Here is a 26,538-nt window from a genome sequence, read left to right as displayed (position 1 = left end):
TGGAATCACCCCAAAGTCCGTATACGTGAGAGTCGTTTTGTTTGCATTCAAAATGCATACGAAACTGATATTGTAATACGCCAAGATACACTTGAGATGTCGTAGGTCGATTGGTATATGCGTTTGTTTAATGTGTTAATAAAAACTTGTATACCGGTGCCGCAAATATATCGTCTCATGTTCTATAGAAGCCACAACCATGGTTATAATGTATTTGTAGAACAATCCCAAGACACACATTGACCGATAAGGTATATTTGCTCGATAAACAAGCAAGATGTAAACAGATTTAAAACACCACCACTGCTACTTCGATCGTGAAAAAGAAATCAAAATGGCTGCTAGGACCGCTACGTCACAGTGAATGTGACGTAATAAACAACATAAAAATTAGTTTCACAACTTTAATTTCGGGGATTCAACCTAAACAACGTGTAATAATAAACTAAGCCAAATATAGACGTTACATTGGTGGTATACCTTTCAAGGTTCCTATACCGCTGGGGTCTAGTTAGTACAGTGCCCAAGTTTCATGGTAGTAGCACGCGTAGAAGGTATTGAAAGTTGCTGCTATAATTTTTCTATTCTAGGATCACCTTGTTCCACCAGTGCCTGTAAACTATAAGTAGAATGTGCCTATTAAACCAGCAAAAACTTTGTCTGGGCTACAAATAACATACTAACTCAGTTCTGCTGACGTGTAAACGTCGTTTCTGGAACTTTTTCAACGGAGGGTCGTGATAAATTTGAACCGGGCTGTCATTGTATTTGTTTAGAGCTGTTGCGCATGCGCAGTAGCGTCCGGTACAAATATTTTAATCGGAACGAACATATTACGACACCGGTGTCGCAGAAAGCAGGTTCCCACTGGCCACTTATAACTTATTTTATGAAGAATCGAGAACTTCGTTTCCGACCAAAAAAAAACAGTTGTTAGATGCGACATACTTCTTAAGTTTATGTTTAAGGATTTATCTTTTTAATAGAAATTTAACCTGTATTTTAACTTAAACTATACATTATGACGTATCTCCAATGACCACTACCGTTAACACGTCATCAACAACGAAAAAGGACAACAAAACCTAAACTTTCACATTAAATAAACTAAACTGTATAAAAACATAAATATATGATTCGTTCGGAGCCAGGTTGAAAGATTTCCGATAAAATGTACCATGTCTACGCTGGGCCAATGGGAACCAGATTTCTGGGGAACCAGATTTCCGCGACACCGGCCACGCGAGGATAAATGCAGTCGTAGCTTTACTGTTAGCACAAAACCAACCTTTCCTCGGGTCTAGAATTGTGTTCGATTTTACCTCAGTGAAAAATGTAACTTGTTTGATCGCTTGTTTAAATAATTGGAAGCAGATATTACTTTCCTGGTGGTCGTCGCCAAAAGCCCTAACCCTCAATCCGTAAAAGCAACTCCCGTATGAAATATCGTTGCTATCTTTAAACGCACAATTGTTTTAAAATAAATTGTTCTTTGCACCCATTGTTTCTGTTTATAACTTGGATTATCAAAAAATAATAATGCTGGATTTAGTGAGGATTTATGTGGCTGATTCTTTAAAGAAATCGGGGCTTCCCCCACGGCCAATTCCAGTTATTTATGTTTTCGTTTAGTTCAGCCTGCTAGCTGCTACAACCACAGAAATAAAAAAGGAATAGAACGCGCATCTTCAATGTCGGCAAAGGAGAGAGCCTGATACACTCCCTCTCTCTTTCGCGGGTCGTTCCCGTTTACCATTGTACTCAATGGAGTCGATGACGTTTTATGTAGTTTTTCTTGTGTTTTGACTTAATTTTAAGTAATAAACTTTAATAGTTTTTTTTTTGAAATAAACAGCTAAAACGTCTTAAAACTACTATGCGCCTATCTTTTACAATGGAGACGAAGGGAAATGGGGACGCAGTTGGCGGTCACGTGAATAGAAAAAAGAATATATCACGGTTTTGGGCAACTGCGCGTTCTCTCTTTTATTTCTGTGGCTACAACACGGTTAGAACAGTTTACATCGTGAAATGAGGTTGGTACTTACTACTCAGCACTGTAGAGATGGAATATTGAACTACGGATTATTCAATGGCCATTATTGGTTGTGTTTTTAACGGTAAGAATTAATTTATTACAAGTTCTTAAACAAAGCTACTTTAATAGGAAGATATACCAATGTTTACATAATTTCACTTGTAGGAGTACTAGCAGAGTGGCAGGCAACTCATTTTTTTACCTACATAAGTTAATGCTGTTACTTAAATTATGAACGTAGTTTACGCCACCTGACATCTTAACATCGGACAGTTACTTTAACGGCAAATAAAAATATCGGCATAAGATGTAGTTTGCCATTGGGTATACGGGGGAATTAACATTATCCCTCAAACAAGTTTGTAAAATATTTAAGGTTTTTTGTTCCTTTTTTGAAATTCGTGATTTTTTTACTTCTATTTTGGTTCGGCCATCATAGAGTATAAATGTTGCAATAAAACAATTTTTTAGCTGTGGCCTCGATTAGCTACAAATGTCATTACTTACGGGGAAAATAACAAAATAAACTTAATTGATGCAAGAATGTTTTTCATTTAATTACGACGATATTGTGCTAAGGGGGGCAACTGCATTGTAGCCTTCTCTCTTTGTAAGAGAAAAAAGCTTTTTTTTATGTTTTTTTTTAATTTTTAATGCAGAACTCGAACGATTGGTCTTTCCAAAGAGACAGATTTCGTTTGTTATGTGAAACTTTGCCATAATTTGTTTGCGCATACTATTTTGAGAAATAAAATTCATCCGAAGTTGGGCAGTTGACGGTATTTATCTTTGCCCTGTACATTGTAAGTCATATTGTGTTCTGTATATAATCTATTATGCAGAGCAAACCTTAAGGAAAGCATAAAAGCTGAAGAGATGATTTTTCAAATAAAAGTTAACTATAGTAGTATAATACCCAATGATATTTATGTACCACTATTCATAGGCTTCCAGTTAGGGGTTTCGAGGGTGCCTTGTCATTCCCATATTTAAAACAGGGATGGGATATTGTGTTTTGTCACCCCAGTTTTACAGGTCCTGCTGTTAAGTGTCTATAGAAACAATCAGGCCCAAACCCTACTCGAATCATACCATTCAATAAAGTTTGTTTATGTTTCAAGCTGTGATTGCATTTTAATTACGTCATCCCAGATTTTTGTTAAAATGTGAATCACGATGCCAATCTTAAATCACCGCTTTGTTTTGTGCAATACTAGAGTTGTTGGGTATTACCATTCAATATTGGTGCTGTAAAGGTTAATTTATTCAATACAATCACAACATGTTTTACTTTTTGGTATATACCTTACGGGTTATTCAAATATAAGATACCGATACAATAACAGGATAAAATATGGAAAATATATTCGAAGGTCAGTCATTCGCACTTAATAATAAATTATGAGAAGTATCTTGTACGAAAAGTATTGTAAGAATACCAAATTTGTGACAAAAATGTAAACTTTATTTATAGTTATTATCTATTTTCTGTTATTACAGGTACAATATTTATCAATTGATGTTCGAACAATACTTATTATCATTCAAACAATAGCAATTTCCATAATATATATAGCAATACGGCAAGGAAACGAATGTTTTGTAATAAATTCTCTTAAAATTAACAATGATTTTAAACTGTCCTGCCTGTATTTTAATTTGTTTCACCTGTTGTGCGAATTGCTAAATAACTCCCCGTGTGTTTTGTTGTATTTTTTTGAATTGTTGTCAATTAATAATGGAATAATAATACTAATTCGTGGTATTATCCAAAAATACGATGTATCAGGGTATATGCATAGGTATTATCCAAAAATACGATGTATCAGGGTATATGCATAAGTGCCCCATCTTCCCCACTGCACTAATTCAGATTAAGACACTTGACACTCATTTGATTTTTTATCTGGTGATTTGTTCGGTGCCTTGGTTGGCTTGAATAGACTAATAGTTTACACCTGTGTTATAACGACTGCAGTTACCTGGATATATACATATATAACTAAAAAGCAAGAATGAGGTCAAGATGTTTCATTTCTAATTTATTATTTTTCTGTTTGGTCGAAATAAACGACTTTACTGTGATGACACAGATTGCGATTGTGACGCACGTAAACTGGAGAGACGTCGCTTCTTGTGAGCTTCTGCCTTCTTCTCTTTTTGTTCCTAAAAGAGAATGGGAGTTAAACAAAACACTTCCTAAACTTTATGCTTACAAAAATAGGAAATCTACAAATGTATGACGGGGACTGACTGAAAACAACCGGCAAAGTTTTCAGTTAATTAACCGTCAAATAGTAATCTGGCAACACTGGGAAAAAACCATACAAGTATATAAAGACTTGCATAGTGGCAAATGTGTGCCTAGTTACAATGAATGAATGTTATCACACATAATTTGGACAGCACTCACTTTGAGTCGTTTAGCGAGAAGCTTCTTATACTCAGCTTCCTCCTGAAGACCGCGTTCAGTTCGTCTTCTTTTGATCGCAATACGATGTCTCTTTCTCTGCACACTTTGTGGCGTCACGAGTCGCTGGATCTTGGGAGCTTTCGTCTTTGGTGGCTTTCCTGGGGGGATTAAGAATTAAACTTCACTTTGGTATACATTGGCATAACTAGCAACAATAAGCAGTTCGACGCCAAGGTTATTGAATTTAAATCCATAAACAGCTAATCAAAAAAACTGGTTGTTGGTGCATCAGATACTATCTAGTGAGATACGTCAGCATTTATAACATCAGCTCACAGTTATCCATCATATGCACCATGTACCAACCCAACAAACAAGTACCTTCTTTAGCTGGTAGTGGACGTCGCACCACATACTTTCTCACATCATCATCCGGTCCCAACATGAACAACTTGCGGATTTTACTCGCACGTTTTGGACCGAGTCGTTTTGGGATTGTGTTGTCGGTGAGACCGGGGATCTCCTTCTCACCTGGTAGGTTAATCAGGTGTTAATCATGAAGTAGGACGCAAAACAGTGGTTGAATTAGTAAATGTAAGGCGGAGACTGACAGTGAAACAACGAACAGTGTTTCCTGTTAATTAGCCGCCTTAATAATCTGGCAACACTGGGAAAACTGTGTTAATAATGGTTCATAACGAACACAGTGGCAAAACAAGTGCGCCGATTCACCAAATTTACACAAAGTGATATTCCCCTCACCTCTCTTCACAATAACCAAACTAAGCACACTGAGACCGGCATCAACGATGCAACCTCTGACAGATTTACGTTTACGTTCGCCAGTTCGTCGGGGACGGTAACATGAGTGGCCCTGTATAATGTATTATAATTAATAATGCAAGCAATGGGGCAAATATAACTCAACATGTTGTATATTAACCAACCTTTCCAAGTAGCAATCGAACTCTACCAGCAGTAAGCACACCCTGTTTCATCGGGAAGCCTTGTTTATCATTACCTCCAGTGATTCGAACTATGTAGCCCTGGGGAAAAAAATATTAAAACTTTTGATATCAAATAACATGTCATGTTATCAAGTCCAATCCACTAACCTTCCACTCGTCTCCCAAGCCATCAGCGGACACTTCTTGTGACATACGTCGGTCGTAGAAGACGCGAAGTTTTTGTTCATCGTCGACTTCGAATACTTTCTGACACCCCGTTGCGGGGAAAGATATGTTCAACTGCAAAATATGGTTTCTGTCAAATATTCTGCTAATTTAAACTTCTTGCTTTTATCAATGTAAACGGTCCTTCTGGTAAATGGATAAAAGTAACGGTCTATCCAGGCAATATGTGTTTCTAAACTGTCGACGAGAGTCGAGTTTTATCCGAATTAATCTGCTTTATTCTGTCAGTATTCTTAAAATAAAGCCTAAATGTACTTGAAGTAAAACGTCGTCTGTCGAAAAAATGCAAAGGTTTCCCAAAACTGTTGTTTATAATCAAATAAAAGTAGATTTACCTTCATATTTCACCCCAAACTACTGAACGCTAGACATCACTGCGTAAAAAGAACTGAAATCTCCACGCCATAACCAAAAGTCACAACAGTGTTGCCAGCGATATTTTCTATTACCTAAAAATAAATAGCTGTAAAGGAAAATTTTACGTATATTTTACCACAAAAAATATCTTATTTTTAAATTTACAAGTAAATTTTATTTTGATTAATATAAAAAATAAATCATCTGTTAAACCATTGGGGAGTATTTTGCATGCCCACTTTTGCGTATCGTCGCAAACTTACTTGTGTTTATGGTTGTTGTGAGGTTTGGGTGGGCGTCGTTCTGCATAAATATCAACTGAACAGTTGCAATGTTTTGGCCCGTATTAGTTAGTGATTCAGTAAAAGTTAAGTTATATTCATTTTATTGTTGTTTACCAGCATATAAATATGAATAGATATATTAATATTCCAACTTTATTTCAATATTAGGTGTCTTAGTGCAATGCTTATGAAATCGTTGTTGTTGCAATATATGGATATGTTGTGTTAAGATCATGGCGTTGGTAACTGTGCAAAGAGATTCAAGCGCTTCAAATTCACCAGCATCGTCAGTGAGTTGTTTATGTTTTGTTTATTTAATCAAATACTTTGTTTGTGATGCAACATTATTGTTGTTCCCCCAACATTGCTATGACTGTATTTTTATTAAAAATATGTTTTTGGGAGTGATTGGCACGCCTGGTGCCAATACAGAGGTAATCGGACCAAGGCTTGTTTATCTCTGGGTAAGACACTTAACCAATCGCCTTAAATTGTCAGTCATGCAGAAAAACAATCCCACACACGGTCACATACATGGTAACTTGTAGATGGTCGTACGAGTGATACGAAACAAGTTTTTTCCAACACATGCTACACCTTTAGAAAGTTTGTTTGAGTTTAAAATCACGACACTGGTGAACAACCCTGTTTCATATGCTAACCACTGAGCAGCCGTGTAATCCATCAACAGAGGATTCTTCACTAATGTTGCATGGCATTCTACATTGCAATAGTCTACCCACTTGGTGTGTGCGTATTCTTATATAGGATTCCCACACATAGCTTCCCAATTCACCATGTTTGTTATGTATTGTATTTGTTCACACACAAATTATTAAAACATTAAACTATGGACACAAATATAAGTAGGTAAGTTGTAAAGAATTAAATCAAATTAAGGTTTAAGCAAGTCAAACCAATGCCTCGCTTAAAACTTACGTCAATGATTATTTTCTTCCAAGAAATTTAGTGGATGTTCAATTATCGGTTGATGCCAACAACTCTCGTATTAAAATCCAACGCAACCAATTCTCGCAACCAGCAGTAAATTCGATGCTATCATATTTAATATTCATATTTAGTACTGTGGGGTAAAATGGGATATTGTTAGCACTGTAGCATTCAAGCAACCCCTTTTAGAGTTGCTGGGATATCACTGTAAACTTGTATTTAGTTTTGTTCACTTTTAAACCAGATTTTTCGTACGGCATATAATAATCTTTGTTTAATTGATTATGTTTCATATTACATGGACAGGATCCATGTATTATATAATACTAGTGATACCATGGGTGACCTAGAAGCTGCCACCACAGGAAACATGGATTACTATCTTCCTTCAATTCAAACAACTTATATCGCACGACACTCATTCAATATCGCACTCTTATATACTAGGGTTGTAATACTGTTAATAATATAGTTGCTCAACTTGCTCTGATATTAAACATACATAATTACATATATTATTAACAATGCCATTTGTTATACAGGGCAAGGATAAAATGAACAAGGATTTAAACGATGATAAAAAATTCAAACTAGTCTGTATTGTTGTTTTATTCCCAAAATATTATTGTGTTTTTAAATAAATTCACCCAATGTTTTCCAACAGTGTGAGGAATTGAATGAAATGAATGACGAAGAATTGAACGACGAAACTTTCCATGAAGACGTGGAAGATAAAGATGAACTCCAGGAGATCATTTCACCGACACGGTCGTCTAATGCCAAAAAACTCAAGCGACAAGGGTGGGTTGTTTAGTTGCGTTCACACCAACGACACAAACGCCCATAATGTGGCAGAGATGAGCTTTGAACCCATTACCTCTGAGTTACAGGCTTTTACAAGCTTAAAAAAATTCCCCACCCTGCCATTTATTTTACAGCGGGAAATATTGTAAAATGCTCATCCACACGACACACATACTTTTAAAAAGCAATATTAAAATACTTACCACGCTACAAAGTATAAACAACTTCCCCTTAGAAGGGTTAAGTTTACCCAGTGTGTTTACATTTCATCGTCCAAGCTACTTCACCAACTATTACACCATTGTTTGATGGTTCGTTGGATTGTATATGGATTCACTTCTATACAAACTTATTGGCCAAACTACTTTACTAAGGTTTATATAAGTGTATGTGTAAAAGTATATGGGTGTACACTGCTAATTAGTAAAGACTTAAGTTAAAACTTGTATTAAAGGACCTTCTACTCCTCTATGTTTCAAACAGACAACTTTGTGAACGTCATCATGCCGATCTTAATGCGCGTTTATTACCACGACCGTTCAGTAACCAATCGACCATGTTTGGTTAGTAGCCGCCATTTGATTGAAACACCGATGTTACATAGCGAGTCATGCCCGGCAACCACCATAATATTCACCCCGTGTTTTACGACCATTTCTCTTACGTGTACAGGAAGCTTGAGCTGTAACTTAGGTGTCTATGGATCAAACAATAGCTTCATATTAACAGGAAACACGACACCCTTGCGCGCAGATGCCTCCCATGACTCACGACACTCCACACCTTACATTGTCTCGATCGTCCTTATATATGCAGCCATCACTTATTTACAAAAGTCAAAATTACCAAACGCGTCGCAGTTTTATCTTGATTAAGTTTGCATAAAATAAGCAAAAAAAAAACAAAACAATACATCAAGACAGAAATTTTGCAAAAAATACAAGACATTAAAATTTAAAATAAATACGCATTTAGATTACCCCACCCACAGTATATTCTCGCCGCTAATGGAAAACGCATTGTTTCGTCTGATTTATTGTCCTATTTATCTACTTATCTACATCCGCTAGGTGGCGCTAATGCGCTTGATATAATAACGCAGTGTTAGTTACGCATAAATAGATTTATATGTTACGTGCTTACATGTCAATTACTAGTTTGGTATTCAAGTTAATTCTGTTGTCATTATGTTGAGACCAAATATGTTGTGTTTTTTTTTCATTCCATACTCCGTATGATACGAAAGTAACAAAATGAAATCCAAATAGAAACCGATACCAGAAGTGCGCTGATACTTTCAAATGTTAAGCTTCGTGTTGTTTCCTACAACCGTGCAATTAATTACCCGCATACGTGGAGTTAAATAACTTGTTAGCGGGCACGAGGTGTTTTGCGTGTTATAACGACTGTCGTTGCACCGCCATGCTTACATTTCTCTTTGTTTACCACTTGTTTAAATTAGCATTCAATTTACATCTTGTTTACCAACTGTTGCAGGAGCGTGAGTGAAAACTTCTTCGCCGTCAAAGGAGCCGCGCTTATTTTACCACGTCAAACCAGCTTGGCTGTTAACCTGCCAATCGTCAAACAATTTGGAGGTATTTCAGCTCTTTTATACGACTTGCATATTCGATAAATGCGAATAATGTTTATACCGTTTTCACGGATTTCAATTTTATACAATTGTAATACTTTGATAAATGAATGAATGTATGAATGTAACGTATTTATCCCCGCAACGTGGGCAGTGGTAGTTATTATAACACGGGTGATCTCGTTTTAATGTTAATACCGCTTTCGACCGCAAGCCAGTTATTAAAAATGACAGCTTGAATATAATATATGCTTGCATGGCCGCATGATGAAACCTGGTGGGTATTATTGCTATGTGTATATTTTGAATAGCAACGCATCATACAGGGTCTATATAAACCTGAACCTTCACAGTATTAGGAACACAATTTACGCATCTATAAATGCACCATGTCAGTGTCACGTGATACACCCTGTCACGTAGTTTACTTTCAATCCCTTAGACAACCCGGAAGTTTTACCAGGGCGTTCAGTATGAAAAACGACCAACTTTGAATAAATGTAAGATAACCTTTCGTTTGTTCGACTCCAATATCGCCGTAACTTTTCCGCGGTGGAATTTTACTCGATTGATTTTACAATCGTGAGCCAGGTATAAAATATTTATAGCAAAACCCTACAGCATATCTTCCATGGTAAAACTACATAGCCGACAACTTCTATGTTCACCTCCAAACCATTAACATGTATTCCCGCAAACTCTTCATTCTCATATTCGAACCTTATAGAAATGACGCAACGTTAATACGACTGACAATCCCTTTACGCCCAACGGATTTACATTTTTGAAAAGTTTTCCTGCCCTGTTTTCGGATGGATGTTAAACAGTGTTTCCAGCATTATTTCTCGCGTGTTAAGTCTGCTAACAAGCAGTGTTGCTCGTTTTTATTTTACCCAAACAAACCTTAACCGCCGGCAACACTCAACCTCATGTATAGGAACACCCCATAGATGGCAATCTTCATGCTTACAAAGCATTAACTTTAGCACGTCGTAATTCGAACTCATTATTATGCTAGGAATGTAGCGATGGCCGAACCAACTATACGAGCACGAATGTTTATATGGAATATTTATGGTGGCTGTACAACGCAATAGGTTGGGGTAAGATGGGACATGTTTTTGATAGTATACAAAAAAGATTTACAGACAGGCGAGACAGTATTATATAACCGTATCCAAACACGATCTGGAAAAATAGGATTTAGATGCCAACGGTATCCCATGTCGCCCCACAGTGGTATACCTATTAATGTTAATAGAATATTGGCAATCGTGTAAACGATCGACTTGCACAAGTTTGAACACCACCATACAACTAAACCACTAGAGCTGAACAAACGGTAAAAACAACATTAGCGCCAGTTTACCTCAACACGCGCGTGTGTATTCGATACACAACACGAACTTTGTTATTAAACGAACGACGAAGGGAATAAGCAGCAAAACGATTGTTGTTAAATAAAACTACTTGAGTAATAAAGTGGCCGCTAAACCCAACATATATTAGTCTTCGTCATCGCCCGTTCCGCTTTACTGCGCAAACCACGTGGTCGACGAAGCCGCACCATAGTTGGTTCTACACTCGATGGTAAGCCCACCACCCAAGGGAAGACCTAATTCGGTTCAAGGTGGGCTCAGGTTTGCATCATTACTCTAATGTAGCAACGCTCAAGGTATTATGAGGTCTAAGCCTTTGAACCTATGCTGTGTTTCGAACAAGCGGATTAAATTGTATTTCCAACGACACAGTGAAGCTGTTTAGTCCTCACACGTTGGTGACTGTAATGTTGTACACCAGCACCATATTTAGGCATTTATTATTCTTAAAAGTTTGTTTTAGAAAGTGTTTTCGCTCACCGCTGCACTTGGAACGCCTTGTACCGATTACTCATACTTGCCAGGAAGCATCAGAGCAATATATTACTTCGTATGCTACGTCATGGCCACGTGACGGGGGACTTCCCCGCGCAGTGGGAAAACAAAGACTGAAACAGACAAAGCGAAGTTTCGCAGTTGGTTGTGTGTGTTCGGTGTACGGTTGTCGCGCGTTTAGTTATTTATGGAGGTTTGTTGTCGTTGATTAAGTTTCATTCTAAGTTAGCACGAGGATGATATGTTACATTCATGTTTTCATACTTTCATTATGTGTGAGGTCCAGTATAACCAGACAGTTGTCTATGTCGTTGCACGAACAGCAAGCCAGCTATAACGTAACCATATGTGTGGTGTAATATTGTTCAACACCTGCTATCTACGTTCGATGTTGGATTATATTCGTTTAATTGTTTCGACCTTTGTAGCCGTGGCTCATAATTAATACGATATGGTCACCAGTGTCTATACTTTGTAAAACGTCAGTTATTAACTTCATGGTTTTAGCCGCAAGCCAGCCAACTACGACACTTATAAATTATAAATCGTTTCAATACGTTATGTTTTATACCAGAGTCCGTATATAAACATGAGTTATTTCATCACCATAGAAATCTTACAGGGCAACCAAATGGGGCTAATTTCGCCGATTGTTTACCCTAGCAACGGGAATTTTAAAACAGATTTTTCTGCTAAGTCGCAGTTTATTTATACAACTCAAAACCTTCAAGTCCCTTTTAAGCTTTAATAAATTTAAACAACTACTTGAAAACTTGATTTTCTTTAATCTGCATCCCGTATTTGTATTAAAAATATAAAATAGTATAAATTTAGCTATATACGTTCATATTTATATTATGTCTATGACCAATTTAGCCCCATTTGCTGTGTGCTATGTGATTTCTATGGGCGACATGAAATAACTCATGTTTATATACGGACTCTGTTTTATACGTATGATGTTACCTCAGTAGTAATTCGGAGGCCTTCACGTTGTTAAGGTGTGATTTAATTAAGTTTAGTAAGTTTAAGTTTAGTAGTATGACTGTGGTAATTATTATGAATAGTGTTGTCATTCGTGATAAATCATAGTGCTTCAAATATAGGTAATACAACGAGTGTAAAAGACACGTGCAGTACATTTGTTGCAGTTAATGTTAAAGTAAAGTCGTATCTTTAACATTACGTTGTGAGTTGTTTGATTCTGTCCAAAACTTAGGTCCATGCAAAACGGGAATATATATATTAAGCACGATATTACAGATCCCATATCACGCGTAGACCATTCATTATCATTATGTCGTCATCATTGCTTCACAAAGCGGTCATTTATAATGATTTATTACCTGTTATAGTGGCCGTTTTAACGGGTGTAATCGGCACAAGTACATGGCGCTTAAAATAATTAAGATTGGATTGTCTTCTTCCTAATTGTCAGCTGGTTACAGTAAAGTGCTTTCATGTAACATTCGTAGCGGTGATTTTACGCGCAGATCGGACGAGTGTTATTTACACACGAACTGTCGTATGTCACTTTCAGCGTTGGTTTAGTTTTTACAAGTTTGTAACCTTAAAGCTGTTCCAATATTAGAGTAGGTTGTAATGGGTAAGTCATGTAGTGAGTTATAAGTGTCTCAGTTCTGTTTTAAGAACAAGTTAGTTGGTTATTACTTATAGTCAGCCTTTTACATTTGTATTAATATTACTCAGCTACCATTTGTTGTTTTTAACCGTGAACCTATAGAGCCAGCTATAAGCTAACCGATGTGAGATAAAACCATAAAATCAATTCCTAATATTGCGTCGCCATGGTCGGCTAATCGTTGTTTGGCCGTGAATTTAAACAAACACTTTAACCGTATCCTCTCGTGCTTAACCCCTTTAACAGGGGTGGAGTGGGCGTTGAGTTGGTACGAGTGGTGACAAGTGATGGCGACATTCGTTTAGTTCCTGTGTTTGTTTACGATAAATTAATCCGGGGCAGCAAGATCTGGTTGCGATCCTTCAACCCATTTGTCCATGCAAAAGTATTGACAGTGTAGTAGGGTGGGGTAAGATAGGACATGTTTTCATTCCCCTTTTTATCGTTGCATTTAGTGGTAAACAAAGAATTATAAAAACCGTATCCCCTTGGCTCCCATATTCGCTGTTAATTGTTTAAAACACAACCTATTAAGTTGTCCCGTCTTCCCCACCCTACTATATACATGATGCACCGAGCTTTACTATCCAGGTCATACCACACTTCACTCAAACATTCGAATTTTAGTCGCGGTAAATTTAACATCGGGTTAGTTTTTATATCTCAGCGCAAGTTAACCTACAATTCCCATGAGCAAGTAACATGTTATTAATGCGCCAGTGTTCGTCATAGTGACCTCTATGACGCATAGCTATCATAGAACACCCCGGGGTCTTAAACCAGCGAAAGATTTTCAGCTATGTTAGGAATTGGGACAGCCTGCCTCGAAGGTCAACGCTTAAGCGGGCGGGAGAATCGTTCAGTTTTTCCGATCCTGTGTTTAAACTTCAAACTATATGAACAACTGCCGGCAGATTAATTTCCAGATAAAAAATCTGAAGATAATTTGTCTGGCAGCTTTTCAAATAGATTTAAAAGTTGAAAATCTATGTTAAGACTCCAGTTTTAGTAAATTTCGAATTATTTACATTGCTTGGTGAGGTTAAGGAGAGTTAGCCCCCCCCCCTCCTCCATATGCACGGCGAAACCACTTCTCGTCTCGGTGTCAACACTTTAGCACGCAGCAGAAACGTTTATCGTTTCCTCTCGCATTGCTATGGTACCACCAACGTTAGATTCCTCTACCAACCGAAGCATCAGGCCGTCCACGCTTCATCGATCGCTACCAAGTCAAAAAACTCGCGTCCAAATCACCGCCAGTTCGACCGCGCACGTCGGGCTGCTGAATAATTTACCGCTCGCTTTTAGTTCAAGGTATCATAGCGTAGTAATGAAATATAGGCGACTGCAGTGTTGGATGGGAACTGCAGGTGAATGAAGGTCAGGCAGCGTAATTTAAAGTCAAACAAATACAAAGTGTTATATAATACGGTGGGTTAAGATCGGTGACGTTAGCACATAATATCCCATATTTCATAATTGTGTTTTAACAACTAACAACGCTCTTAAGATACAGTTGTATAGTTTTGTAAATATTCTTTGTTTACTACCAAATGTAACGATAAAATAGAATGAAACATGTCCCATCTTTCCCCGCCCTACTTTAGCCTCACTATAAGTTGATACAGCCATAGCAACAGGGATTATGTTTAACCTTGAAAGGTCGTATAAGCTTAAGCGCATCTGGTATTGTTTAACGCTGGTTGACAGCTACTATAGTAGGCTTATGCGTGTGATGTAGGTCACTAAGTAACTACTTTATATGGGTGGCCCATGCTTACCGTGTATTGGACAGTATGTATGTGGTTATGGTTAGCTTAATGTGTTTAAGTGTATATACGACAGATAGTCAGAATACGCAACCAGACTGCAGTTTAGTTAACTCAGTTTGCAAGAAAGATTTCCAATTCGTCGAAAAACCTAACTTATATTTTCCACAAATGTAAATATATCAACATTTTATCGAGAACATTTCGTTCCATGGATGGTGTATTATTACACGCATCCGTGCCGTGCTTACGCCACATGGCTAGTTAGTAGTTACTAGTTATGCATATTAGAAACGTGAAAGGTCGTTCAAGCCTATCAACCCTGTATTGTAATTACGTCAATACGTACGAAACCCAATCAACTCTGTTTAACCTCTAATATAAGGTGCTACGATGGGAAGATGGTTTCATTCAATTTTATTGTCTTGTTTGGTAGTAAACAAAGAAGTTTACATAATTATAAAACCCGAATCCCCACGACTATAAAAGCGATGTTAATTGTTTAAGTTGTCCGACACGCGTTTAACTTTACATGCCCCCCTGTTACAATGTCCGGTGTAAATTCCCAGACTTTTAACTTCTGTCTTGTGATAAATATAAATATGTGACGTAGGCGGTATGTCATCACGGTAACTTGGTACGTGTTGTTTGATAACTCGTACGTTGCCCAGAGAGCATCAATCTACCTTAGTGTTAAGCTAGTTGTATGTGGTTTGTGTATAAGGTTTCCAATACTGGGGGTTTAAGGGCAAAGTTGGGTTTATTATGTGAGTTGTATATTCTGTTGGTCAGGAAGTTTTACAAACAATTAGTTTTCAATATATTTTAAACAAAATGTGCTGCTGTTTTTCATTGATGAGTTTTCAGTTATGCTCATCGTATTGAGTTCGTGGAGTTGATTGTATAAGTTGTGAGAGATATATAAGTTTTTATATTTGGCTTCAAGCAATAATTTATATTTCAGTATACAGTGCTAATAGAACGCTGTTCTGTGTATAATGTTCGTGTAACAAAGACTTGGATATTTTTGTTTCAAAACCGAATATTTACAACGGATGAAAGTTGTGTTGCCAACCTGTTACTATGTGCTCGTGTGCGGTAGCTATTCCGGGTATTCCCCGATCCACACAATACATCAGGCAACCCATGGTCGACGAAAACAGGAATTATCGAACTGGCAACACTGCTTCAGGGGACGCAATGCATGATGAGGATGGCGGTAACGTTGTCGAGGTTCAACCAGTGTTGCCATGGAGAAACTCCCGTCATTCCGACGTGTCGATGCGTGTCATGCTTAAAACACACGATAGCCAGTTTAAGTTGCCTGCAGGTATGAAACCAGTCGAACTTGTAGTTGTCGCGTCAACACCACGTTGCCGGTGATACAGCTTTACCGTGACTTCATACTAATTAACCCGTTGTGCTATAAATATATATATTCAATGTACATTTGTACAATCGGGTTCAAAATTCTCCGTGTTATGCTCGTTTAGTTATGTTTGAATATAATTAGGTTTGGAACAATTTATTTATAAGTTACACCAACATACATTCATTCAAGCGTTACTTGAATCAACCAGCCTTCTGTATTACCCCCATGTGCCGCATGTGAGGCTTACGGGTACAGACACGTAAATTTAGGTGCAAACTTAAACACAGGTGTGCGTGGAACTGCCTCAATCAATACAAAACGTATTATTTACTTTTTGACCGACAGAAAGTAATTTCGTCTCCCATGAGCGCCCCCCCCCCAACAACTGTTTTATAAATAACATATTTTATTTATCTTTTGAATATACGATAGCGAGGATCAAATTAATTGAAACAACGAAGAGAATTAGCAGCAAAATAACAGTCCGTAAACACGGTATGGGTAAAAGGTGCGTCAGTTAAAAAGCGTGGCCGTAGCGCCTAAGATAGTTTCTACGCCCATGCAACGCCATAATGCAATTTAAATTACGTCACAATCCATGCACTCGAAACCCTTAATCATCAAAATCGACAAAACTTTCCAAACTTTCTGGAATTTCCGCTTCGGTGTGACGTCATCCAATTAAACGGATTTGACTCCAACGCATAATTACGAAACAACTAATTTAATAATACCCATAATTTTTATGGCTGCAATAAAATTTAATCGTCTTATTTGTAGCAATAATGAGCAGTTTGTCACAGACAGTGTAATATACGACGATGAAAATGTTTTAAGTTTAATTTGAACTAAAACACAGAATCCAAATTAGCAGCTTCTAAAATAGTAGAGTGGGGTAAGATGGAACACATTTCATTATGTTGTATCGTGTCATTTGGTACATTGGTAGTAAACAAGTTTTTACAAAACTATATAACTGTATTCTTTAAACTGTTTAAAAGCGTTGTTAATTGTTAAAACGATTATGAAATATGGGATATTATGAGCTACCGTTATCTCATCTTACCCCACATTACTATATATTGTAAAATGTTTGTATTTTGGCCTTGCCGTAACCACTGAGTTGATATTCACCACGTTCATGTTTTGAACACAAAGTTTCCACACTGGTTACGCCTCATGTCAGTTATATTTAACACACAGGTGCCAAAACACGTGGGAGAAATAATACACAGGTTACCAGATTTATAAATAAACGATTATTAAAAGTGGTTATTGGGTCGCTATGACGTCATATACCACGTGATATCAGAAATCGTGTTGGCGTTTATTACGTAGATAACTAAGGTGTAACTTGGTGTCATCTATTTTAAACTAATGCAATATACTACAGTGTGTGGTTGGCTTACTGCATATGTGTGGTGTTTGGATGATGCTGGTTTAACTTACATACCTCCGTTTGTGGTTTAAACGCCGCATAAACCACATATCCAGCTTTGCTTTGCTTTGTAATGAAAGTATTTGGAGAGCTTTTGGTTTACTTACTCGTGGAAGACTCCATGTTATCGTAGTTTAATAAACCAACCGACCGCGGGTTATTTGCCTCTCGTTTTATTCCGTTGTTAATTCAACTCGTATTTATGTGTCGCCATTGTCGAACCAGCATTCGCGAACACTAAGCAATCACAACTTACGCCACGGTTTCCGAGTGCCGGTTGATTGTATTTGTCTACGTCACAATGCGCAATGTGACGTCACTACCTGTCGGTCTCGCGCGTAAGTTCGTCGGGCGTTTCTAGAACAAACATTGGGTTTACTTGGAAACGTTTTGATGAAGTTTTATTTTCAATCCCATCCCACCAAATATCATGTGCTTGTTGTATGCACATAATGACGTGTAAGCGGAGTTAAATGGCTGGTTTGAGGAGTTGGCCTACAGGCTTTCATTCGTGTTCTAAAATAACACGAGTTTATCTGGAAAATATTACTTTTATTGCATATATTCAGTTTGATTAGATAATGCGTCAACTCTTACCCTGGGCCCATGACATTCCTTTACCCATAAATAACTGCCTTGTTCTAATGGATAACCTCATTCTCATCTCCAGGTGAATTGCAAACGCATCTACACGCGATCTTTCACCATCTAAGGCCGCAAGACAGCATTAAGTTGGTGGGTATTCACCATCTCTACTTTAGTGTTCACTCATTTAAACCTTGTAATTATATTCTTATGTATAAGAAGCTGCAAAGACAAATCCAAAACCACTTTGTCACATGCCAGACACTTAACTATATGCTTGATGGTAATTAAAATATTTTTAATTAAGATTCTTTTGATTAGTTTGGTGTGGTGGCAAAGTGGTTAGCGCGCCTGTCTGTAACCCAGGGGTTGTAAGTTCAAGGCTTGGCGCTGCTACCATTGATGACGTATGTGTGCATGGGCAAGACACTTAATTAATTTAACTCATAAATGGGTTGTCAAAATTGTCAGCCATAAAGAAAATGATCATGTACAAAGTTAGAAACATGGTATCACGTAAGCAGGCACGAGGTGTATGTCGTTGCCCCGCCATGCAAGGTTAATAATTACACCCCCCCCCCCCCCATACAGGCTGTAAGATTGGAAAGTTGGGTGGAGGAACACCGGAGGTACCTCGTGATCGTGACGACCACCGGGAGGCAGGACACCGAGGAAAATATTATCGTTGGTTGCGACTTCGCTACCAAGGAAAGCACTTCGTGTACGATAGGCTTGGTGTTGCCCATTTGGTGCGACACAAGTATACAACTCGATGGGGATGGGTGGGTTAAACATATTTAGGCGGTTTAATCAATAGGTTTTTCGTTACGTCATTTTAAAGGAAAGTAAATTTGATTTTTAGTTTGTTTTTCCAGAGTTGGCGTACATAATATTTCGTTGCATAGTTTTAAATTGCTAATAACTCCTCATCCAAACATTTTTATTTCAGAGGATTTAAAGTTTTATCTCATGAAAAAACTCACACGTTCAAACCTGTATCGGTTCAAGCTATGTGGTAGGTACCTTGTGTGTGCCCAACCCAGAGGTTATGGGTTCAAGGTTCGTCGCTGCTACCATTGTAGGGATATGTGTACACCTATGGGTGCACTGTCATTGTCCCAACATACAGGGTTCAACAAGCTACAAAAATTTGGATGGATTTCCAATATTCGATATTGTTATAAACACACAAAGTAGCTTACATAATCCACCCAGGTCGGCCCTACAATCGTTACATCGGTGCAAGGACACAGCTTTGCGACATAATTATTACGAGGGGAGTCTCTACCTTACATGGACTTGCTTCTACGCGAGCAGAGTCGCTTCTAACCGAATAAATATAAACGAGTGGGAATACAGCGAGGATTTATGGTCAAGGAAACCAAACTATTTTGAAATGAAGTAAGTTAGCCATCTATTGGTTTTGTAGCAAAACAAATAACATGTTGTATAATGGGAAAGCACGTACGTTATGTTACAGCAAGGTTTATTCTACTTTAAAAATGTTTTATTAAATCCAACATTGTTGAAATTAGATGTTTAATTCATTATACTCGTGCCCGGTTCACTTCCTGTCTATCGTTGTAGGCGAACACGGCTTCAATAAAATATTTATCTCATTGTTGCTCCAATAATCGGACTCTGTATATTTAGTAACGCTTGTTGTATTCTGGTATGATGCAACGAGAATCGTCCAACAACATGAGTGCTGGATCAGGACCAGATTCATGCGATGGTTAAATAGTTTGCATTACTTCATGTTTATTCCAACAGAGACATCAATCGTTTAACGGTGGAATCGTTGATAAGAAGTCGATTAAAACAAGTGATGATGACAATGGATCTCGACAACTGTACTTGTAAACAGATACGATTGGAGTTGGAGAAAGTGGTGCGTTAACACTGGTTGCTGCAGATACTACTTTTGTGAAATCTTCAAAGTTAATATTATAATATATGAATTAGTTTGTGTAACAAGGGTAAACTCACGGTGACCTCTGTTAGTAAAACCATTTAAATAATAAAATTCGTTTACGCCTCATAAAGAAACAACCTTCCTCCATAGATTGACATGGACCTCACCAACTACAAGCGATACATTGACACTGAAATGTTGACGGTCCTCGGCCAAATGGATTGTTCGTCCAAGATCTTGGATTATTTATACCTGGGGTCGGAATGGAACGCTTCCAACTTGGAGGAATTAACACAAATCGGGTGAGATTTGATGCTGGAGCAACTCAGATTTGGCTTATTTGCCCAAAATGTTTAAACTAAACGAATTAAAGATATCCCCCCAGAAAAATGTTAAAACTGCTGGTGAAGTTTTTATTGTTTTTTTTTAAATAAACGTTAATGTCCCAGTATCACCCACATCTTGAACGTGACGCTTGAGGTCGACAACTTCTTCCCTGATGAATTCACGTACAAGAACATCCGACTTCATGACATTGAATCTTCCAATCTCCTTCAACATTGGCATGCTACATGGAGGTTCATCGATGAAGCGCGACGATCGGGGGGGAAATGTCTCGTTCATTGTAAGATGGGGATCAGTAGATCCTCGGCGACGGTTGCCGCGTACTTAATGAAGGAACGACTTTGGACGAAGAAACGCGCGCTTGAGTTCACGGAGGAATGTCGGTCGATCACGCATCCCAACCCATCGTTCCTCGAACAACTCGATGAATACGAAGGGATGGTGTTCGCGAGGTTTCAACGAATATTTATTTAAATCTGTAAATTATAAAACTTGCGTTTTAAAATGATAAGAAATCAACGCAAAATTATTAAACTTTCAAAATATCGCTAACATTACTGTAAGAGCTAATCCTGATTTTGACATAAACTTAAAACAAACAATATTTATATCCTAAAGTTTCATAAACTTTCCTAAAACCTTAATTTCCTTCCAGTGCGAACCGCCACAACAAATTGTTTCGTTCACGATCGGAAAGCAGTTTATCCGAACCGAGCCTCCCCGATGATCATCCCGTGACGTCACCGCGCCCCCCACCTGCCGTTCAACTACCTGACGACGTAAACGTTGCGTGCGAGGACAACCAAGATTTCGATCTCAATCGACGGTTGTTGGACATTGCTTCGTTATCTGTGCCCAAGGTATTTCAACTTAAAATATCAGTTTAAACAAGTATTTGAAAGAAAGTTTGTAAAAAAATGTAAAATTAAAATGGAATTTTTATGTAACAATGCAATTAAAAGTTCATTTTTTTAAATTTACCCAAAATATTGGGTTTACTGAGAGGTTGCAACTTCCAGGTGTCACGACCAAAGTCATGGTCACCAGATGAAGGGCGAACATGTTACAACCCCTCCCACGCACAACATGACAACTTATTAGATCGGACAACCAACATGGGGGGTGGTGACTCAAGTATGTGATGACTGGTTTATTTATTCGCAGTTTTTTTTTCAAGTTTTTAAACACTTTTACTGTTCAATGTAGATATTGTTTGTTATTGACGCCATTTAGTTGTGTGGCTAATACACACAAATGCTTGAGCAACATATTACAACTGTGCAAGCATGGCGTAACACACAACATTCCCCACAGTTTACCCACAAAACACGTCGGAACCCGGTGAGATCCTTATCGCTCCTAGTGGCGACCAGGATCGCAAAGCGAAAGCCAACCAACGCCGTGAAGATTTTAAACGTGCTCACTCACGCCGTCATACGGAAGCTACGGCCACCGCTAGAGGGCCTACCATGCAATTGGACGACTTGGCACAAAGCGAAGATAGCGTGTTCGTGCATGATGGGTGGGTGGTGGAAAAATCTTTTAATTTAACAACAAAAACGTTGATAATTTACCACAAACGCAATCAAATATCTTCATTTTTATAAATAATAAATAAAAGTTATTTATAGAAAAAAATCAAAATGCACCTTTGTAAATTATAATATTCAACACCCCGCAGAAACGGTCCTTTCGTCCCCGCCAAAGCATGGCCACGCCCTACAACTCCACCCCCTTCACGTGGACAAGTTCGAACGTCGTCTCCCGCCGCTATATCGTTAGATAGGACGCCTGTGTCGTTACAAGTGGAAGAACAAGAACTTCATTCATCGATGGTGTCACCACGTAATAGTCCTTCATATAAAAAAACATCAACCGTTGATATCGACTTGCTAAAGTCGCGTTTCTCCGACCCATCGCCCTCCGACCCCATAGACCCCCCACCCCCCCAACCATCTGATATTCCACCACCGGCCATCAAAGCCCCGGTTCCCGTGCGACAGATCGTCGCCGTCATCGAGTCGCCGATCGAAGACTCGCAGGAAATCGCGAGCAAAATCGCCGCCAAAGTCCAAATACCTCCCGAGGTCGAACCTTTTATTAAAGGCCACCACAAGTCCCCCTCCCTACCCCCCAGTGAATTAACTGATCCCCCACAACCCACCCCATCAACCGACGCCCCCATGTCCCGTGCAAGGTCTTTCTCAGAGAACCAAGCAACTTCTGTGAAGAAGTTGGTCACTCAGATCGAAAGTCGATATTCTCCTGATGTTTCACTGCCCGAGGACGAGGGTTGTACCATCCTACGTACAATGTCAATGCCTTCTTCTAAAAGGAGGAGCATCTCTCCTATACCTTCTTCATTCGTTGCTCTGGACGAGGATGCGGCAGAGCAAGGGGAAGCCCCCCAACCCGATACCGGTAGTTCGTTTTACATCGGGGAGCAAGAACCTAAACAAGCGTGGGGTGAAAACAACAATAATAATAATAATAATAATAGTTTTGTCGGCATGATTGTTATCAACGATATATCTGATCAACTACTTGCTGACGTCACCAAATCTAATCTTGATGACGTCATAGTTCCGTCACCACACAAGAAAGTGACGAAACCTGATATTCGAGGTTGTTTTCCACCAGAAGTATTGGATAATATACGACAGGTTAGTAACTTGTGGTTGTTGGTCGTTTGCAAACATTGGACTTCCAATGTCACTGAGGATTGTTTAGTTCTATTTAGTTTGAGATGAAACTGTATCCTGCATACGGGTTGTCGTGTTTGTGTTGAAAACACATCCACGTCTAAACCTGAGGTCTACATGATGTGTTTTCACACTAAGATAGTTAACTAACCTAGCAATATCACATTGCAGGTCGATCTTGATTCTCTGCGGTCGCATGTCGACACCAAACCGCCCACCCATGCCAAACAACGTGGTTTGGTAAGTCAGATGGTGCGCAAACTAACCGGGAAAGCCCCCAAGTCGAAATCGTCCCGGCCTGCTTCACTTAACATGACAAAGAAGAAAAATTCGAACAATATTTCAAACAAAATGAACAGATTGTTGATGGGTGGAAGTGACTTCCAAGCAACTGGCGAGCGGTTGGCTCGTCATTCATATGAACCAAACAAACATTCAACCGATGTATTTGACCGCGTGGGTTCAGATACTTCGCCGGTGTTTTCGCCATGCCGAATCTACCACGACCCCAGGCACCAACACTCAGCGCAATGCATTGATATCTCGATATACGCCGCCACGCCATACCGACCACACAGTGGGTCTCCACCAACGAGGATGTCGCTTGGCATCAAGGATCGTCGTGTGCGTCGCTCACAATCGGAACGAGTAGGAATCGCGACCCGACGTCGCTCCACACATTACACGATGATCAGCGAAACAGGGAAACTTCATCACGCAACAAGATCCTACAAATCCCAACCGGAGCTAACCGACCCCCCCACCCGTAGTAGTCCACCTCTACGCAGCCCCCTTCCTGTACGTGAGATAGTTCGCACTCTTGAAGCGAAGAAAACAACCTCCGTTCATCGAAGTTCTTCTTTACCGCCGACCAAACCGAGACAACGAATGATATTTTCCACATCAAGTAATGAAGTATCAAAGTTGGGAAGTTTAAAAAAAAATCTTCCTCGTTCAAAGTCGACGCCGTTTCTTGGGTTTAATTCCAAAAAGACATTAAAGCAGTTTAAATATCTTTAGCGTGAATAACATTGTCTTGAAGTGTGGCTGGCCCAATATAGGGGCTTTTACCCCCAACCCCACTGTACAAGATGCTCAACACAATAATATGCAGAACATCAACCGTTGCTTCCAATGTGATTGCCTTTTATACTCAAGACCACCCGCGTGTAACCTGCCATACAACGACCTACGTGCTTATAATCAAACATATAATCATTAATCCGGGTTCCTGAACTCAACAATCGCCGTTGGGAAGCAGAGATTCTACAAAGTAATTGCGAATTTAAGTAGTATAGTAGGGCGGGGTAAGATGGGACACGGTTTTATTCTTTTTTATCGTCCCATTTGGTAAACAAGGAATATTCAGGGAATTATAAAAACTGTATTCTCACGACTCTAAAATAGTGTTGTTAATTGTTTAAAATACGATGAGGAAATATGGGATTTATGTGCTAACGATATCCCATCTTACCCCACCCTACAATACATGATTGTATCCAATGTTGAGTCACTTCACGAAACAAGTGTTGCACAAATCTCCCAATAACACCACGTGTGGCCTGCATGTGTTCCAACAGTATTAACCGAATCAGCGGTGACTTTTTATCAATATATTGATAATTAACCGTAATATATTATATCTATGATGAAGCACTGACACTTCGATTCCCGACGGTTCCCATTTTGCACACGACCCTATTTCGCGCTTCGGAATAAAACATAGAAAATCGCACTCAAGTTGTTCCATGCACCATGTTATGCTTACATATGTTGTAGCTTACTAAGACAGAGAGAACCAACGCAATGGTAAGACCATGCGTTACAACATATAGGAATATAATCGGTTCTAAAAACGCAGACTTCGTAAAACATATATTTGTACCGTAGTTGTAAAATACTTCGGCCTAAAATAGCGACTGGTAAAAAACTCATTGAACGACATGTAGTTCGTTTGTTCTTTATTTTTATTGAAATATATTTGTATATGAAAATATCCCACCTTTAAAAACGTTCCAAATATTTATTTAATTATTCCAATAGTTCGTTCGCCATTATCACCACCCGGTCGTTACAATTATCTCAAACCATTATTTTCGTCAGAGAAGTTTTGTTTTCGTTGCCGCCACAGATTCAGTATTACCTCATAAAGGCTATTGTTTACGTATGAGGTTCAATCATTCAATGGAACAATCTGGATTGTTACGTCACAACCGGCATTGTTGCTTCACCTTCCAGATTGGTCGCCTCCATCGCAGTGATTGTGACACTCAGTATTTCTCGGAAAACAAACTTTCATTACCTGGAAGTCGATTTAGAAAGTGCCCGTGACGTCACAAGGAGGGCATACGTCACCATACGTCATCAGCGTAATTAGCCAATGATTGCCGACTGTCTCGCCTGTCTAACTCACAAGTTCAAACGTTTATTACAATTTAATCGTTTTGTTTGACGCTTTGCAGAAGTAAAACTTTTACGCGAATGTCTAAACCCCGATCCAGTTAAGAAACCGAAACCTGTTCGTTATATCTTTATTTTTAAACATCCGCGTCCACACAGACTATGCATGAACTTAAGCTCGTTTTAAATTAATGAATTTGTATTCAGTTCAGCCGTTTATAATTGTTGCCTGATTACGTAGAGATTCCACATTAATAACGCCCTACCCAACGTTGTAAGGCATTACAAGTTACATTAGCGGGTGACTGTAGCGCGCAACGAATTAGTTTTTTAAAACCGTGTAATTCATGCGCTCACTTGCAATTAACGTTGTATAAACGCAACTTACAACCAAGTGACGCGATATACTGGTTATTAAAGAATGTAAACGTCCCATTGTGTCATTTGCAAGAGTGGAATCCACGTAGATTGGACAACCGGGGCAAAAATAAGCCGGCCAAATAATGTGTTTTAGTTTTTACGCAGAACTTGGATAATTGTAAAACCCTCCCGCCCGCCAGCTGCATTTGAATATAAACTCAGGGCGAAACGCGCCCGTTACACACAATCCACGTTTCCTAAACAACAACTGTTTGTGGGTGCAAATAAATAAATATTTCCGTTGAAAATATCATGCAATTATTATTATTTGAGATTCGCTTTATATTTTGCAAATTGGTAATTTTAATATCTTGATATATGTGTATTGAACAAAACATTTTTTTGTTACTATACTCCACTTCATAAAAAAAATCGTTTATTGCATTTTATATTTTTTTGTTTGCAGATTGTCCAATTTGCATTCACCGCGTTTTTCATAACA

The 26,538-nt window shown here is 38.6% G+C and overlaps 2 protein-coding genes across 4 annotated transcripts; one reads left to right on the top strand and one right to left on the bottom strand.

The window, feature by feature from the left end:
* Positions 1-1,970: 1,970 nt before the first annotated feature.
* Positions 1,971-25,016, top strand: LOC100180990. Of its 3 annotated transcripts, XM_026838880.1 has the most exons (17): positions 1,971-2,120; positions 2,698-2,841; positions 6,454-6,575; positions 7,901-8,037; positions 9,538-9,638; positions 18,400-18,464; positions 18,906-19,096; positions 19,264-19,329; positions 19,530-19,715; positions 20,088-20,205; positions 20,380-20,531; positions 20,679-21,026; positions 21,230-21,434; positions 21,594-21,708; positions 21,889-22,096; positions 22,256-23,237; positions 23,448-25,016. In XM_026838880.1, exons 3-17 carry the CDS (start codon positions 6,519-6,521, stop codon positions 24,294-24,296), a joined length of 3,780 nt encoding a protein of 1,259 aa, XP_026694681.1. In that variant the 5' UTR covers positions 1,971-2,120; positions 2,698-2,841; positions 6,454-6,518; the 3' UTR covers positions 24,297-25,016. The 3 variants fall into 3 exon arrangements, with proteins under 3 accessions (XP_026694681.1, XP_018671536.1, XP_002120412.1); XM_018815991.2 differs by lacking the exon at positions 2,698-2,841; XM_002120376.4 differs by lacking the exons at positions 1,971-2,120; positions 2,698-2,841; positions 6,454-6,575; positions 7,901-8,037; positions 9,538-9,638 and adding an exon at positions 15,861-16,249.
* LOC100181712 (40S ribosomal protein S6-like) lies at positions 4,068-6,104 on the bottom strand. Its single transcript, XM_018815988.2, has 7 exons — positions 5,980-6,104; positions 5,567-5,698; positions 5,399-5,497; positions 5,214-5,325; positions 4,833-4,982; positions 4,452-4,609; positions 4,068-4,204 (listed from the first exon to the last, which is right to left on the bottom strand). Exons 1-7 carry the CDS (start codon positions 5,983-5,985, stop codon positions 4,115-4,117), a joined length of 747 nt encoding a protein of 248 aa, XP_018671533.1. The 5' UTR covers positions 5,986-6,104; the 3' UTR covers positions 4,068-4,114.
* Positions 25,017-26,538: the final 1,522 nt, after the last annotated feature.

The sequence above is a fragment of the Ciona intestinalis genome, unplaced genomic scaffold (assembly GCF_000224145.3).
Source record: "Ciona intestinalis unplaced genomic scaffold, KH HT000123.2, whole genome shotgun sequence".
Lineage (NCBI taxonomy): Eukaryota > Metazoa > Chordata > Ascidiacea > Phlebobranchia > Cionidae > Ciona > Ciona intestinalis.
This window is presented reverse-complemented; position numbering and strand designations above follow the sequence as displayed.

What these genes read in the sequence shown, in the direction of transcription:
- LOC100181712 (XM_018815988.2), bottom strand. An exon ending in GCTTGGGAGACGAGTGGAAG is followed by an intron (nt 5,498 to 5,566) that starts GTTAGTGGATTG and finishes TTTTTTCCCCAG; the next exon opens with GGCTACATAGTTCGAATCAC. An exon ending in TTTGGTTATTGTGAAGAGAG is followed by an intron (nt 4,983 to 5,213) that starts GTGAGGGGAATA and finishes TTAACCTACCAG; the next exon opens with GTGAGAAGGAGATCCCCGGT.
- LOC100180990 (XM_018815991.2), top strand. Translation starts at nt 6,519, where the DNA reads ATGGCGTTGGTAACTGTGCAAAGAGATTCAAGCGCTTCAAATTCACCA. An exon ending in GAGGAATTAACACAAATCGG is followed by an intron (nt 20,532 to 20,678) that starts GTGAGATTTGAT and finishes TTAATGTCCCAG; the next exon opens with TATCACCCACATCTTGAACG. An exon ending in CATGGGGGGTGGTGACTCAA is followed by an intron (nt 21,709 to 21,888) that starts GTATGTGATGAC and finishes CATTCCCCACAG; the next exon opens with TTTACCCACAAAACACGTCG.